General features: G+C 38.8%; 1 protein-coding gene across 8 annotated transcripts in view; it reads left to right on the top strand.

Moving 5' to 3' along the window:
* Window positions 1-17467, top strand: part of NIPBL (NIPBL cohesin loading factor) — a 312487-nt gene that overhangs the window by 159159 nt on the left and 135861 nt on the right. For all 8 annotated transcript variants that reach the window (XM_075932528.1, XM_006139460.4, XM_006139462.4 and 5 more), the window contains 2 exons: window positions 1285-1445; window positions 8068-8161. In XM_075932528.1, coding sequence (XP_075788643.1) covers window positions 1285-1445; window positions 8068-8161 — 255 coding nt within the window. The remainder of the gene's footprint in view (window positions 1-1284; window positions 1446-8067; window positions 8162-17467) is intronic.

Raw genomic sequence — 17467 nt, 5'->3', positions numbered from 1 at the left:
CTTGGAGTCTTTGTGGATAGTTGTCTGAAAACATCCACTCAATATGCAGCAGGCAATCAAAAAAGGAAACAGTGTTAAGAATCATTAAAAAAGGGATAGAGAATCAGAGAACATCTTATTGCCTCTATATAAAGCCATGGTATGACCACATCTTGAATTCTTTGTGCAAATGTGGTCACCTCATCTCAAAAAAAGGCATATTGGTATTAGAAAAGGTTCGGAAAAAGGCAACAAAAATGATTAGGGGTTTGGAATGGATCCCATATGAAGAGAGGTTAAAAAGGGTGGTACTTTCTAGCTTAGAAAAGAGGAGAGTAAGGGGGGATATGACAGAGGCTTACAAAATCATGACACACATGGATAAGGTGAATCAGAAAAAGTTAAGAAAATAAGAAAAAGTTATTTACTTGTTCCCATAAGATGAGAACTAGGGGTCACCAAAGGAAATTAATAGGTTTAAAACAAATAAGTGGAAATGTACTCGGATATCATGAAAAGGAAAGCTCTAGAAGATTTTTTTTGTGTCTGGCTGTGTCCCTGTACCTCTAGGATTATCAGTTCATAGTCCCAGCACCTTTGGGCTTGCTACATTAGTTATAAATGGAAAAAAATTGCTTGAGCCCCAGCATTCTTTCATAACATTTAAGCACTTGGCCTAAGACAGAGAACACTTAAATAAAACATTAGCTTCTGTCTTATCATTAGTATAAAGAACAAAATATTATTTTGCTACCTACAGGAGTAGGCATTTTGTGTATTTCTGTTGATATAGGCCTACTGTTTCCCCTGCATGTTGTGCCGCCTCATGTTTTCTTTTTGAGACATATCTTGAATGTTTTAATCTAGTCTTGTGATGATAGAATCTTTCACCTTTAGTCAAGGAATTTTTCTAAACTTTCTTTCTTTGCAGTGGAACATTGTCATTAACAAATGTGTCTAGCTATTTGCAGTTTTCTGGTTTGATCCATGAGTGTTCACCCTTTATTCACACCTCTAGCTTCTCCACTGTTAATAAATGCAAGTCTAAGCTATTAAAAAAATCTTGTACAATATACAAATATCTTTAATTGAGTAAACATAATTGGTTAGACTGGCCCAATTTAATAAATTCCTGGTGAAGGTTGGTTCAGCATTCTTGTAGCTACTTGTTGCTGAGCAGAACTGGTGAATTAATTTGATTGCTAAACCTGTCATTGATTTCTCTCTTACATGTATTATTAACTGGACTTAAAATATTTTAATATTGTATTTTATTTGTATAATTATGTTTTTGTCTTATTTCAGCGTCAGTATCCAGTCCCATTGTCTCAGGTGGCATGAGGAACATACATGAAAATAAAGTTTCAAGTCAGTTGTCTGGCAATTCAGCTAATCACCATGCTGATAATTCTAGACATGGCTCAAATGAAGACTACCTACAGATGGTGCACAGACTAAGTAGTGATGTATGTTACACACATCAACACTTTTTTTATATGAAAAGAAATGTTTGAAAATTTTTGAATTATGTGACTGGTCTAAAAAAATGAAATACTTTTCTAGGATTCTGTTTTCATTTTAAAACAGCTAATCTATTTAATTTTTCAGTTTCTGTTGTGCTTGAAATCATTTTTGCAATATTTATTTTTAAGAGTTAATTTTGCCTTGTTTCAGTTGCTCAAATACTGTGACATGGACATAGGTCTGCAGCACTTTGTTGGTTTCACAATACATTTAAAACGCCCTATTAAAAAGTCACCTCTGTTAGATAGTGATATGATCCTGTCAGACCTGATAAAAGTATCTTTTGATTTTTTAAAATTTTTGCTCAATACCTGTGTGCTCAAGAATCCTGCATGGAAATTTATTTTCTTGGCATCTTGACTTCGGTTCATATAAAGGAAGGTGAATTTCATGTTCTAATGTGATACGCTAGTTTATAGATTTTAAAGACGAGTGATGCTGTGAATTCACCCCAGATTCTTTCCTAAATTGGTGATAAATATTCCACTTAATGAGCTCCTCATCTTGCCAACATTTTCCCTACTCTGGGTATGCATCTTGTTGAAGTGGTTCTTTATAAGCATAATGTATAAGAACCACAAAGAATTTGTTTTGAGTGGAATACATTAGAGTTTCACATTTTGTTTTGACATCAGTTCTTAAGCTGTGTTGGTGTTAATAATGCCCACTACAGTTTATAAGGGACATAAACTTGGGATATTCAGCATCAAGACTAGCCTCTATCAACTAGCTACATTACTTTGCATCAGTAGTAGGCAGTTATCTGTATAAATTAGCCAGTAAGATGGGGAGGGAGACATAAGACACTCTATACAAGTGTGTCACTATCTCACAGAGGACCACAATTGTGATAAAACCTGCATCCCTAAAACTCTGAGCACAGTTAACTCAGTAAAACCAAGGGAGGGTGAATCAACTGCATCATTCTTGTGTATTAAAAACAAGCATGCAGTAAGCGAACTGTTTTCAGAATATCAATAATTGAGTGTTCACCAAGCAAGCAATGAACAGTTAATGGAAAATCCATAACTTCATATGAAAGCAGTAATATTATCTTCGTAATTTAGAAGCAGCATGTGAAAATGCAATTAGTCTCTGCCTCAGCAGGAGGTCAACTGCAGAAATGCTCCTGTTGACTTCCCTTACTCTTTTTGAGGAGTAGGAGTACCGGTGCTAACAAGGGCATCCTCAGTAGTCGATTTAGCCAGTCTTTACTATATCTGCTAAATCAAATGCAGGAAGATTGACTGATGTAGTGTCCATTTTCCTGCAAATGCAGATATAGCCTTAGTATATTTTGTTTGTTTGTTTGTTTTTCTCTCTTAAAACTGTCTTCCCTTGCCATTTTATGAAATACTTCCTGCCCTCTGACTAGATCCTCTCCCTCTTGGAATATACCAGGATCTTCCACGATTCAAGAGGTCTCTCTCCTGTTTAGGAAGCCTTCAACTACAACAGAAGTGCTCCTACCACATCATCTTCTATGCTTGGGCACAAAGGATAATAATGTTATATTGACACTTCTCATTGTGGAAAGTTTCTTGCACTGAGCATCAAACCCCAGTCTAGGTACATCTCCTATGTGACTCTCACCCCGAGCTCAATCATCATCTGACGCCCCTCATACAGATCATCTGAGAAAAAATATTTTCTTTCCCACTCAGATGGGAAGAAATGGGCTGCTACATTCCCTGGAACCACTTCAGAAAAAGCCGTCCCCTTGAGGTCAGAAGCCTCATCATTCTTCAGGGGCACCTTTGGTTTGGGAGCTAAAGAGAGGTCCAAGAAGCCTAAAGAGGAGGACTGCAGGCAGGCATGCTGTCTCTTAGGGGCTAAGAAGCACAGTGTAAGATCTACTAAAAGAGCACTGACTGCCTTATCTTAGTCAACCCCAGATGCTTCAGCACCAATGAAATCCTCTGCACCAAGTAAATAGTCAGCATTGAGTAAACCCTCTATGCCATCTACTGGCTGCTCAAGGGAATGCTCTTAAGCATCAAGAGTTTTTTCACTTGCCAAACACCCACTGGTGCAGATGATGCTCCACTGCAAGTATCAGTATATATTTGTCAAGAAAAAAATCATGTCAAACCAATCTACATGCTACCTTAGACAGGAAACAAGACTTATGAATGGAAGAAAGTGGTAGATGTGGTTTATTTTGACTTTAGTATGCCTTTTGAATACTGTCTCACATAACCATCTCATAAACAAACTAGGGAAATACTATCTAGATGGATCTTTTATAAGGTGGATGCATAACTGATTAAAAACAATTCACAGAGCGTAATTACCAGTGGTTCACAGTCAAGTGGGGTGCTACATGGATAATTTATGCTTCTGTTCAATGTTTTCATTGGTTATTTAGATAATGATATAGAGAGTACACTTATTAAGTTTGCAAATGTTAATGAGATGGGATGAATTGCAAGTGCTTTGGAGAATAAGATTATAATTCAAAATGATTTGGACAAACTAGAGAAATGGTTTAAAGCAAATAGGATTTAATTTAATAAGGACCTTCTGTACACACACTCCCCCAACCTGAGGCAAAGTACTCTACTTAGTGAGGAACAGTCAGTTGCACACATGCAAAATGGGAAACGACTCCTCAGGAAGTACTGCAGAAAGGGATATGGGTGTCATAGTGGATCACAAGCTAAATGAAAGTCAACACTTTTGCAAAAAAGCAATAATAATTTTGGGATATATTAGCAGGAGTGTCATAAGCAGGATACGAGAAGTAATTCTTCCTGTCTTCTCTGTGCTAAATAGGTCTCAGCGGGAATATTGTGTCCAGTTCTGGATGCCACTTTTCAGGAAATATGTGGACAAATTATAGAAAGTCCGGAAAAGAACAACAAAAATAATTAAAAGTCTAGAAAACATGGCCTACAAGTGAAGGGTTTTTTAGCCTGGAGAAGAGAAGAGGGACGTAATAGTTGTTAAGTACATAAAAGATTGCTACAAGGAGGAAGGAAAAAAGCTCCTAACTTCTGAGGATAGGATAGGAATCAGTGGATTGAAATTGCAGCAAAGGTTGTCTAGATTGGACATTAGTAAAAGCTTTTTAGCTGTGAGGGTGGCTAAATGTTGGAATAAATTGTGTATGGAGATCAGGGATATATGTCAGGAATAGTTTTGATAATACATAGTATCCTCCACTCAGGATAGGACTGAACTAAACATCCTCTTGAGGTTCCTTTTAGTCCTATGATTTTATTATTTACCCACTCAATCATATATTCCTAAAGGGTCTTTTAAATGTTTACACTCACATAGGACATCCTACCTGACCTTGGAACCCAATCTCATCTGGCATTCTCTCCAGACCAGTATTTGAGCACATGGCAACATGCTGCTACATCCATCTCCCTATGAAAACATTCTCATGTGCTCAACTAGTCATATTAATGGGAACCTTCGTGGCATACCTTCTGTACACACACTCCCCCAACCCGAGGCAAATACTTACTAGCAGCCACAGAGCCACTCACCCAGGAACTTACTCTTGAAAACAAACACCATTGCCAACTCTGTCCATATATCTATACAAGTGACACCATCATGAGACACAACATGAGGTGGTCATCCATCTGCTTATTTCTACACAGCCACCAGCAGGAAGCTACACTACATGCCCAGAATGTTAGATGAGAATTGTCCTTTTACCTGGATAGAATCAAACCTTTGGACAATTGCAATGCTTATTCCTCTCAAAGACTGGATGCTCAAAGGGAATGGTAATTTCTAAACAACTGTTTTCCAAGTAGATTTCTCAGTGGATATACCTTTGATATCGACTCCACAACCAGATACCCTCATCTGGAATTTGAGCATATTCCACTGGCTACCTGTCCACCTCTATTGTCATTCTCAATAAGCTACTGAATGCTGACATATGTAAAGCAGCCGCTTGAGCATTCGCAAGCACTTTTAGCCAACACTGCAATTACCTATGACACAACATCTGATGCCATTCTAGGTTGCACTGTCTTCTCTTCCTTATTGAATGCCACACTGTAGGTCCAGTCTTCCTCATAGGGGCACTATTCTGCAGCAATATACAGTGAAGCACCAATGGAGATACTACTCAGAGAAGAAGAGTTTACTCACCATGTGCAGTAACTGACGTTCTTGAAAATGTGTCTGCCTATGGGTTCTCGACTATCTGCCCTCCTCCCCTTTTTCCAGAGTTTTGATAGCAACTCTGCAGTAGCGAAGGAACTGAGGCTAGTTGGACTGTGCAACACTATGTACATGCGTCACACAGTGCAAGATGGGAGGAGTGCATGTGTGGCCTAACAGGGACTGCTACAGCTCTCTTGATTCCAGCTGCAGAAGGCACTGCCTTGGCTACACTGGAATACCCATAGGGACATGCATCTTATAAAGAACCCCATTACTGCACAGAGTGAGTAATCTTTTCTTTTCCCATTTAAAATATAGGCAATATATTTTTAATAATACTGAAACACCTTGTAGTAGATCCTTGGCATGCACACAATCATAACTGAGGACTATTGAATCATAAAAATTAGATATGAGGAAGTCTAAATGATCGAAATTATCTTCCTGCTGGTCTCTGAATATTTGCTACAGTGTTTTTCCTATTGTTAACGTTTTGTCTGCTTAAAAATAAAGTAAATAATAAAGTTATGCCTTTTTAAAAACTACTGAGTGTATACTCATTTTAAAAAATTGTCCCACATTTAGGACATACCTATTTTTAGAAAAGTAGGCACTTACTTAAGTCCCTTATTTGGTTAGAGACAAAATTGACAGCTTTCAAAATGAGCCATTATATATTCATAATCAAAAACAACTGAGCTGACATTTCTAAACTTTTTTCAGATATCATTGTGCCCTGATATTAAGCCATGTATGACACAAATTAGTCCTGTAATTTTTAATGTTAAAACAAAATTAGCAAGCCCTGGACCAATAGAATGTACACAGTCTTAGTGTACCACGGAAAAGTTAAAAATGCATACTTTTAAGTTGTGTGTTTAGAGTCTGAATGCTGTACATCTATAAAGGTGTGTTTCCTTCGTAGTACTGATTGCAAGGATGAAATATATCATTCCCCATGCATTGTTGGGAAAGCAAGTGTTTACTAGTGCAGCACTATTTAACTTTTCCTTTTACATATGCAAATGTAGAGATTGAATTTCAGATATCACTTGTATAAACAAATATCTGATATAGAATGCTTTGCAAGTTAGAAAAAATGAAATAAAACACAGGTTTAAGAATTAAAAAGCCATATTAGAATATTAGTGTTACCTGTATCTGGTTTAACTTGACAGTTTCCTTAACTAATTTGGAGCTCTTTTCATTAATTTCAACCTTGATTTCATTAATTTAACTTCAGTGGTTAAAACAATAATTGTTCCCAAGTTGTTGTCCTGTAGCACCTTAGAGACTAACAAATAACTCATATATGTAATTGTAGGCAAAACCCTCTTCTTCAGATGAGAAGAGGGGTTTGCCCACAATACTTTATATTTTTATTTATATAAAATAAATAAAATGAGTTAACATAACTACCCCTTTGAGACTATTCCTAAGTTGGTATAGAAAGCCAAATGGCTTTCTCTGTCCCCATTTATTCTTTTTTTAAACACGGGAACTGCTCTGAAAAGACTTTTTTCTCTAAAGTGTGCTAAGGAAAGGGATGGGGGACAACAATAATGCATGTTGTTGCACTATTGCAATTTCACCCAGTAGTTAGTTAATCTTATGAATAGAAAGATATATTTTGATCACCAGAAGGCTCTACAATTTTCCTTTAATGCAACAGAAGTGAGGAGAAAGATGAATGAGAAATCGGTTAAATTGCATTCTGTCTTTCATGTCATATTAATGTATGAAAGTTCTCACCTAAAAGTTAGGACATTTCCTTTCATTTTGGTAATACGTCCTATAATTGTGAATATTATCAGATATTTTGTCTTAATGTGGGACCAGGCTAATCTGTGCAAAATGAGTAATGGAAAAAGTAATGAGCGTGGGATGTTAATACAGCACACCATATCGTTTTTTAAAATTAGTTCCTATAGTGATAGTGCTCACTTTCTACCTTAACTTGAGTCATTACAACTCATACTTCAGCTGTCTGGACAAGTGATTCAAGATCTAGAATTAAATTAACGTGATTTTGTTCTAAAACACATTTTTAGTGTTCTCATCTTTTTGGGGGGGGCGGGGTTGGTATTAACGGGAGCTCAGGCTTGTGTTTGTTAGCTCTTCGGCATGAGTGCTAATATCAGAGAGCTTCTCAATATGTATAATTTTTCATGACAATCCAAAATAAAGTGTTGTTTTTAGCTAAAACATATTTCCACTAATTCATATTTATTTTTTGCATGTGCTGTTTTTAGTCCTTGCTAGACTCTGATTTCATTCTAAAATACACATAAAATATAATGAAAAGGGTCTAAACTCCAAAGAGTCTTAAATGTCTTGACAGTTGTTTTGTGACCTCCTTCCCAGTATTTTTTGCTGATTAGACTTTTTTTTTTTTAGAAACAAAGTTTATAATATACATTATCACTGTTTTAGGATGGTGATTCTTCAATAAGGAATGCTGCATCCTTTTCTTTGCGGTCACCTCAGTCAGTGTGCTCTCCAGCTGGAAGTGATGGAACACCTAAAGGTACTCTTGTAGCTTAAACAGGTTGTATGCACATATGTACGATTTTTTTCCCCCAGTAATAAAAGGGAAATATAGTTTGATCTAACTAGCATTTTATATTCAGAAAAAAACACAGAAGTTTTATACATATGGTGATATTTTTAATTAAAATTTTATTTTGCTCCTCTGTTGAGTAGAAACCTGAGCATGACCAAAATTTGACTAACAGTATTGTAAACCAGTACTGTGGAGGATATCAAGATCATAAACCTTGTAATGCTATAGATTAAACTGTATTAGAAGATCAATTTCTATTGTTCTATACAAACATGGTTCAAACACGTCACTGAGTTATTGATTTATTTGTATTTACAAAAGTATAACACAAAACTGTTGTTGTGTTAATTGTCATGAGACACAATGTGGTGCCATCATTTCACAACGACTGTGGATGTGGTCTAACTATATTAACTGGATAGGAAAAATAGAACAGTTCAGTAAGATAATTTTAAAAAACCTAAAAGTATTTCTTTATACCAATCTCTAGAATGTGTGTGGTTTGTGTATGTATTCATTTTTGGGTTTTTTTTCCCTTTTTGTCTGAGTGCCTTCTTACCATTTTATAACAGTAATTGATTGTGACTCAGTAAATGGAGTACACAGTTTTGGTGTATTGCAAAGCATTCAAAGCAGTGCATATTCATAATAACTCAATGCCATAATAATATAAAGGGGAAAATACTTTTCTCTGCCATACCAATGGAAGATAATAAAATAAAATGTTTTCTAGATGGTTCTGGTGAGAGAGCAAGAGAGACCTGAGATTGATAAGAGAACTAAGGAAATAGGGGTAGAAAATTCTTATTGGTTATTCAACTATTCTGTTGTTCCCGGGGCAGGTCCCCAGTCCCACTCCCAAGGAGCCCTCTGTATGGGATAGCAGCAGCCCCTGTTCAGGGGAGGGTCTGAGTTCTTGGACCCAGCATGAGCCAGAGCTGAGCAGGACTGCCTGCCCACCCAGCTCCTAATACAGTGTAAATGCAGAGCCATAGCAGAGGTAGGTCCTGGACCCAGCCAAGTCAGGAGCAAAATAAATTTACTGGTGGGGGTCGGGGGAAATTCATGTAGTGTATAGCATTAACCTATAAGCTTTTGCTTATGGGTTAATCAAGTACACTCTTCCATCCCTATGCACACCCATTGAAGAGTGCCCTTAAAGAGACGATAGTCATTTTCTTCTAGAAAGCTGGACAAAAGAGTTTCTTTTACTTCTGACTATTTGATAAACAAGTTTTAAGAGAACCCTCCACCAAAATCAGTACAATACTAAGATATGATATGCTTAAAACCTTTGGAAACGTATTTTAACATAAACAAATAATGAAATTCATAAACCTGTCCTGTTATAAAAATCACACAAAATAAATTAGTGTTTTCTTTTTCTAAAAGCAGCGAACTTTGTTATAAATATACTAACCTGCTCTGATTGATTAATATAAATTCTTTGTTTCATTGAATTTAAATATGTAGTAAAGCGGAATGATTACTTTATGAAAGCTTAAAAGTATATTTAAAATACAAAATCAGATTAGAAATACTGATAAAGAAAATGTAAAATAGAGAAGGCTGCATCATGTATTCCATAATATTTAATGTTGCATTCAGCAGGACAACTAATTTGGGCTTGCTTACAAAGTTTTTGCAAATACCTCTCTGACAAACTTAAGGATATATCAAAAAACCTTTGACCTTTTTATTCCTAAATTTAGTGCTTTTTATCTAAGTTACCACCTTCTCAATGAAACCAAGGTATTAAATCTGACATGCAGTGGAAAACATGGTCCATTTTCTTTAGAAATAAATTTTAGAAGAATGGCTGTATTCCAGAAGTCATTTGCTACTTTTGAGTTCAGGGATTTGCCTGGAATGGGTGAAGAGGGAAACAATGAGTTGGGGAGAGAGCAATAGGGAAAGGGCATGGTCTGGGCACAACAGGAGTGGAGTAAGGATGTGGCCACAGGCTATGAAGCTTGCCTCTCCCAAGTAGCAGCTTCACTCGTCACCCATGCTTAGTTGTCTTTGATATTATTCATGAAAATATTGTTGACAAGCCTGAAAACATCAGAAGAGGTAGAAGCTGCTGTTGTTGAAAGAACATTGTTTCCTCCATAGAGGACCCAAAAGTGATATTGAATCTTTACTGATCAGAGAGTTTGTACACAAGATACATTATGGTTTCTAGGCTCTCAGCACTGTAGTTAAATGTATGAGGCGATTGGGGAAGATATTGTAGATATTGAGCTTCTGTGATTTCAAAATGTAGATAACACTGAGATTTCATTAGACTTGAAGAGTATTATTGCTCAGTGTGTAATTATGATAGGTGCTATCTGGCTGACACAGAATTTGAATAGAGAAAAGGTAATATTAGTAGACTGAGGAAAACTCCTGCAAGAAATGACAGAAGTTACATATGAAGTTTTGAATTTATAAGTTACATTGTTTTGAATGAATTTGTCTGCTTTTCTGAAATATATACAAAAATATCCTTACTCTGGGATGTTTGGCTGCACTCTCTTCTCAAAATTACCACACACAGTTCTGATTTTTCACAAGGTTGCAATTCTTAGGCAGGTTACGTGCTGGGGAGGTTTTGCTGCAGACCTTGCCAGCCTCATACAGTCAGGTTTGGCAAGATGCTGAAATAACTGTTTAGAATTGCTAATTACCAAACTGTTATGGCCAAATATAATTTAAGTAATTATGGGAAATTCAGATAATTTCTGGAACATTTACTGGAGACACAAAAGTAGTAATCCTTTAAGAGGCTCAGTTAATAACCAGATTGGGGCTAGAGACAGCACTGTACGTAGTTTATACAGTGGCCAGCCCGGTCTTCAAGACAGTGATACAGAGGATAAAGCTTCTTGAATATACATTTCTGGATTTCCCAAAGACTTGAAGAAGAGTTCCAGTTTGAAGGGCCCAAACTCTTTCGTGGAGAAGACATATTCTTCTCCCCATTCCTGGGTCACATTACAATCCCTAGTAATCTACCTTGTAGGGCAGAAAAAAAGAAATATCCCTCCCCTAGCCACACAATACCCACCATCTCAGCACTGTTACACCATAGCTCGTAAGAGGACCAGGGCTCACAAGTGAAAGTAGTCTGCAACTCAGTCCGCTACCTCTCAAGCCACTTCTTCTAAGCACTTTTCATGGGGCAGTCAAAATCCTGAACAATTCTATCTTGAAACATCAGCTGCCATCTTCACACCTATCACACCCCTTCAGAAGTTGCCTGACCCTATTTCAGAGCAATTACATGACCTCTGACAGATGGATCCTGGGAATTATTTATGAGTTACGCCATTCAATTTGTTTCCCTTCCCCACTGTAGCTCTCCTTCCCATTTTCCTTCCATTTTCAAGAACTCTTCTCATGAGAACTTACTTTATCAGGAAATATACAATTTGTCATGACAACTGAACCAGTCCTGATTCAACTTAGAAGCAAGAAAGTTTACTTCCATTATTTTCTGATCCTCAAAATAAAGGGAGGTTGAAATCCCATGCTATTTAAGGGCATTAAGTACAGGAAGAGGCAGATGATCAAGATGGGCACATTAACATCCATTATTCCAGCTCTAGAACAAGTAGATTTCCTACAGTTTACCTTTAGGCCAGGACCATTATCAGAATCAACTGTCCACCAGGTTATTCTTCAAGGTTCTCTTAATTGAACCAGAGCATTAACTTGGGTAGCACCATCCTTGACACAGTACACAGACTCACCACCCTGCTACAGATGCCTCTCTAATAAGCTGGGGAGCTCAACTATACAGCCGCATAGTTAAGGGCAAATAGCCTTCCACAGAAGTGACCCTCCATGTTACTCTTTTGGAGCTAAGTGCTGGCAGGAATGCCTGTACGCAATTTCTTCATCAAGAAAACATACATGAAAGTCGTGATGGACTTAATTTGATCTCTGTATTTTATTAAACACCAAGAGAGTGCCAGATCACTCGCCCTCTTCAAGGAAGCACTCATACTTTGGAAATGGTGCATCCCTCATAATGTGCTCATCCCAGCTATCTATCTATGAGGATATAGAATGTGACAGCCTGATAGTCTCAATCGAAATTTTTGTCATGACTCCAAATGGGAACTGAACTCAGAGGTGATTTGACATGTATTTACCCTTTGAGGAGCCCTGACTGTAGATCTCTTTGCTACTTACCAGAAAAAAAAATGTCTGTCTTAGTGCCCTTGGCCTGGCCTACAAAAACATTCATTGGGAGGTGCCCTCATCCTCCCATGGCACAGGGACCTTTTCCTAATATGTCTTTTCCCATTTTTGTCTTTTGTCCCATGCCTGGTTGAAAATTCAGCAAGGCAAAGTGAGAGTTATTCTGATTGCTCCTTTTGACCAAGACAGGTCTGAATCCCTTATCTTACACACATGACAATATGCCTTCCTGTTCCTCCTTGGCTGATTCTTCACCTGAACTCTCAAAACAATAGCCTGCTCCTTTACCCCAGCTTACAAGTCCTTCACCTGCTAGTGTGGCTCCTTCTTAGTTCGAAAGATTAGGGGCAGAATGCTCTGATGAGAGAAAAGGTATGTTGCTGCAAGCCAATGTTGACGACTTGAAATAGCTACAAAATGGAAATGATTCCAAGTTAACCTAAACACACAGACTCAATCTGCTCTTTCGTACTCCTGATTTTTACACTGTATTTTAGACCTCAAAAGGTCAGAACTCTCACATTGCAGTGAAAATGTCCTTTCAGGACGCCAGTTAGACACAAAATACAGGACTATGTAGCACTTTAAAGACTAACAAGATGGTTTATTAGATGATGAGCTTTCGTGGGCCAGACCCACTTCCTCAGATCAAATAGTGGAAGAAAATAGTCACAACCATATATACCAAAGGATACAATTTAAAAAAAATGAACACACATGAAAAGGACAAATCACATTACAGAACAGAAGGTGGATGGGGGGGGGGGGGGGAGGAAGGTGAATGCCAGTGAGTTAATGATATTAGAGGTGGGGAAGGGGAAATGTCTGTGAGTTAATAGTATTAGAGGTGATAATTGGGGAAGCTATCTTTGTAATGGGTAAGATAGTTGGAGTCTTTGTTAATTCCCCTGCGGAGAGTGTCGAATTTTAGCATGAATGCCAAAAGGGAATCCCCTGAACAGATGAGTGGGCTCAACTGACACTGCTACCAAAAATCTCTGCTTGGAGGTGCAGAGGCACATATACACCTACAGTGGAGCAGCTATAGGGACACACCTCTCAAACCATTGTTACTGCACAAGGTGAGCAACTTACTGTCCCTTTTACTACAAATTATTTTAAAGGCAAATTTTGGGGCAGATGTGAAAAGTACACCCCTTCTTTGTATGCTGGATCATTCCCAATATAGGGCTGCTCTTTTGGCTATATCCCTTCATTTATTATACTCTTCTCTCTCGAGTCAGAGCCAAATAAAAGGTGCTCTATCTGATTATCTCCGCAGTTACAAAAGGGGAGCTCTATCAACTGTTCACAGCCTAAAGGTCCTACAGGTAGAAGGCACCTACTTCTTCTGTTGTTTTCAGGCATGTCAACACTATTTTTATGGGTCAACATGAGACAGTATGGATGATTTGTCTGGGTCTCTATGTATCCCACTCATGCCAGAGAAGAAACAGCTGGAGACACTTTTTTCAAAGGTTCTGTTAAGCAATATAACTTGGTAAACCAGACTGTGCTTGTCAGTGTTGCAGGGTAATATTGAAAAATCTCCCTAAAAACTTTTTTAAATTCATCTTTAAAGAGTGCCAAACCGCATTCTTCATAAAATATTAACAATAATGGTGATATCTAGATCTTGATATATTTTTCATTTCTAGGTTCTCAATGTTTTAACAAGCGGTTGGGTATTTGACAACTTATCTGGCATCTTTTCTGATATTCTCTCAGGAAGATCCTAGACCTCTTCAGAATTGTTCCTATGCTTCCTCTCTAGTTGTGTATTGAGTAATAAATAGTACCAAGGTTCATGACAGCTCCATGAACTGCAACTCAGAAAAAACTCAAGAAAAGGGTAGTTTTATTATCACCCTTCCACAAAAAGAATTTTATGTGTGTGGGGGGGGGGGGGGGGGGAGAGAGAGAGCCAGAAAGCATTCTTAGCATAACAACTTCAAGCTGAAGGAACAGGAAGCATATTCCCTCATATATGAAATCATAGCAGGGCAATTGTGACCACCTCTGCAGAAAAGGCTAATATCATTTTGTATTGAGAAGAGTATCATGGGAGGCAATTGTTTTTATCTGCTTGGCAATAGTAAGTCTTCAGCAGGAGTACTTTGTCCAATTCTGGATGTCATAGGAAAGATGTGGACAAATTGGAGAGAGTCCAGAGGAGAACAACAAAAATGATGGGAAGTTTAAGAAAGTCAGACTTGTGAGGAAAGGTTAAAAAAGTTGATCATGTTTAGTATTGAGCAAAGATGACTAAGGCTGGAACATGGTAAGAATGTTAAGGGCTGTTATAAAGAGGACAGTGATCAGTTGTCCATATCCACTGATGGTAGGACAAGAAGTATTGGCCATAAACTGCTGCAAGGCAGATTTGTGTCCGATATTAGGGGAAAAAATGGGACTATAAGGTTAGTTAAGTAGCTTACCAAGGGAAGTTGTGGAAACCCCATCCCTAGAGGTTTTTAAGAGCAGATTAGACAAACACCTATCAAGGATGATCCTGTATACCTGATCCTGTTCTAACATGGGGGGATGGACTAAGAGACCTCTCAAGGATACTTTCAATACTGCGTTTCTATGGTTGATTCTCAGGGTACAGTCATATGGAAAATAAAAGCCCTCTGAGCCAGACAGAGCTGCCCCAGGTCAGCTGACTCTGGCTCACAGTGCATAGGATGTAGTGCTAAAAATCGCTGTGTAGACACTAAGGCAGGGGTGGGCAATAATTTTTAGGGGCGGGGCACTCCAAAAATTTGGAAAGTGGTTGAAGGCCACACTCTTCCAGGATATTAATGGTGGAGGTGCAGGGTCTGGGATGGAGGTTGGGTGCAGAAGGGAACTTGGGGTAAGGAGGCAGTTGTGACCTGGGGCATTGGAGTGGGGTGCAAGGGTTGGATTGTGACCTTGGGCAGGGAATTGGGGTACAGGATGGGGTGGGATGCAGGGATTTGGCTTGTGAGCTAGGTAAGGAGGGGACTGTGATCTGGAGCAGGGCTTTAGGGTGCCAGATCTGGGAGGGAATATGGGTACAGGAGGGAAGGCAGAAGATTTGGGTATGTAAAATAGGGGGCAGTAGTGGGAGGCAGAGGGATGGAGAAGAGAGGGACTGGGGTGCCAGAGGTATGCTGTGCTAGGAGACTTACCAGCCAGCGCCATTTCTGAATCAACCTCCCTGCCTGCCTTGTCCCCACACAGGCTGCAGCCATGTGCTCTGGTGGCTGCCTGTTATTGAAACAGGCAGCTCCCATTGGCCAGTTTCTGGTCAGAAACTGTCCAATGGAATTGTGCTGGGGGCAGGAGTAGCTCCTAAAACTTTCTCCCCCTCCCCTCTGGACTCAAGAGTTGGTTTTTTTTTGTTTTTTTGTTTTTGTTTTTAAACCTCCCTGCATATGTGATTCTAAGCATCATGTAGGTGGGTCGAGGCAAGTGGGGAGCCTGTCTGGGGCTCCCTGCAGCATCCGCGGGCCAGATCCAGCATGTGGTCCATATTTTGCCCAGGCCTACATTAGGCTTAGTCTGTAAAGGTGGAGGGTCCCACAGCTTGGGCTCCAGGCTGTGCCGCAGTGTCTACACAACAATTTTTCAGCTCCAGAGCCTGAGTCAGCTGACCAGAGCCAGATGTGGGTATTACCCGCCTTTGTAGACATACTCTCAGTAAGCAACTTAGAATACATTCTCCAGGTTGATGTACTTAAAGAAGAGAATCCCTCAGCCATTATTGATCGCCTCCCCATGAGTCAAGATAGACACAGAATGAGATTTCTAATACAGCAAAGTTTTGCAACTTTCTAGTACTGATGTCCAGTGTGCCACAGTGTGTCCATCTTTACCTGCAGGTCATCGATCTTAAGGGCTCCATGCATAGGAATTACTCTGTTGGAGAAATAGCATGTGAAGCCGCTTGAGGATTCCTTTTGAGGGCTAGAAACTGTTCCCTGTAGGAGATGCAATTGAAGGTACCTTCCAGAGTGGTCATTCCCTTTGTTCCCTTTGAAACAGGAAGATGAATGATGGTAGGATTTCCCCCTCTGCAATCTATATCCTTAATTTCTGATGCTTCTAAGGGTGTAGGAACAGACTCAGGACATCATAACAAAATACGATGAAGGGTCATACTCCAGAGCAACACCTTTTTAGAGATGAGACTGATGTGGATAGCTTTTCCAGGATAATCTGAAAAAGGAACACATTCTGGTTTAGTTAGAAAATGTGACAACCATGGAGTAGGAACAAGAAATTTAATTTAAATAGCATAGTGAAGTAGATGATCTCCTCAGCAGAAGCTTATATAACTTTTACTAGAGTTATCAACCCAGAAGGGATGCTAATCACAAAGCCTGCCTGGCTTTAAACCATCAGAGATTGACATTTAATAATGGCACATGAACCTGCATGTATTCAAGCTAGTATTTAGAGAGCATTATCTTGGTTTGATCTGAGACATGCCTTAATAGGACATGTTCATATTCAGTTGTAATACAAAAGACATGACAAGGAAAGCAAACTGAAGTTCACCAGTAAAAGAGTTTGCTCACAGATTGCCAAGTCATCTTTTCTAAAACTCTTCTGACCCCTTTCCTTTTTGCCTAGAAGAAGGAATAATCAAAAAGATGAAAAAAGGATGCTTACCCCAAATTGGCCAAAAAGGGTGTGGTACTTGGATGTTTGGGAGATATTTCACAGGCTTCTTTTATTCTCCCCTGCAGGCAGGATGTACTGTTCTTTGTCCTGTTTCTGCATCACATCCTAGATTACTCGAGCATATCTGATCAGTTGTTGAGCAGCAAGTCCTAATAAGGTTGATTATTCTTTCCATAGTAATGGAAAATCTTCTAGCCTCACAGAAGTCCTGTACCCTCTCTGCCTACGCAAGAGCTTAGACAAAATTATCCTATTAGAATTAAAAAGTCAACTGGAAGAAGTCAGGCCTTCCCACTTACTGAATTACAGGATGGCTGAGACTTAAACCAAAGTTCCATCACCACCATTGATTCTTGTGTGTCAGCACTAAAAAATGGTTGTAAAGTCAGATTCATCAAAGTCTCTAGTAGCTCACCCCATAATGTC

This window comes from Pelodiscus sinensis, chromosome 6 (assembly GCF_049634645.1).
Source record: "Pelodiscus sinensis isolate JC-2024 chromosome 6, ASM4963464v1, whole genome shotgun sequence".
NCBI lineage: Eukaryota > Metazoa > Chordata > Testudines > Trionychidae > Pelodiscus > Pelodiscus sinensis.
Note: the sequence above shows the minus strand (reverse complement) of the source record. Positions and strands in the feature narration are given on the sequence as shown.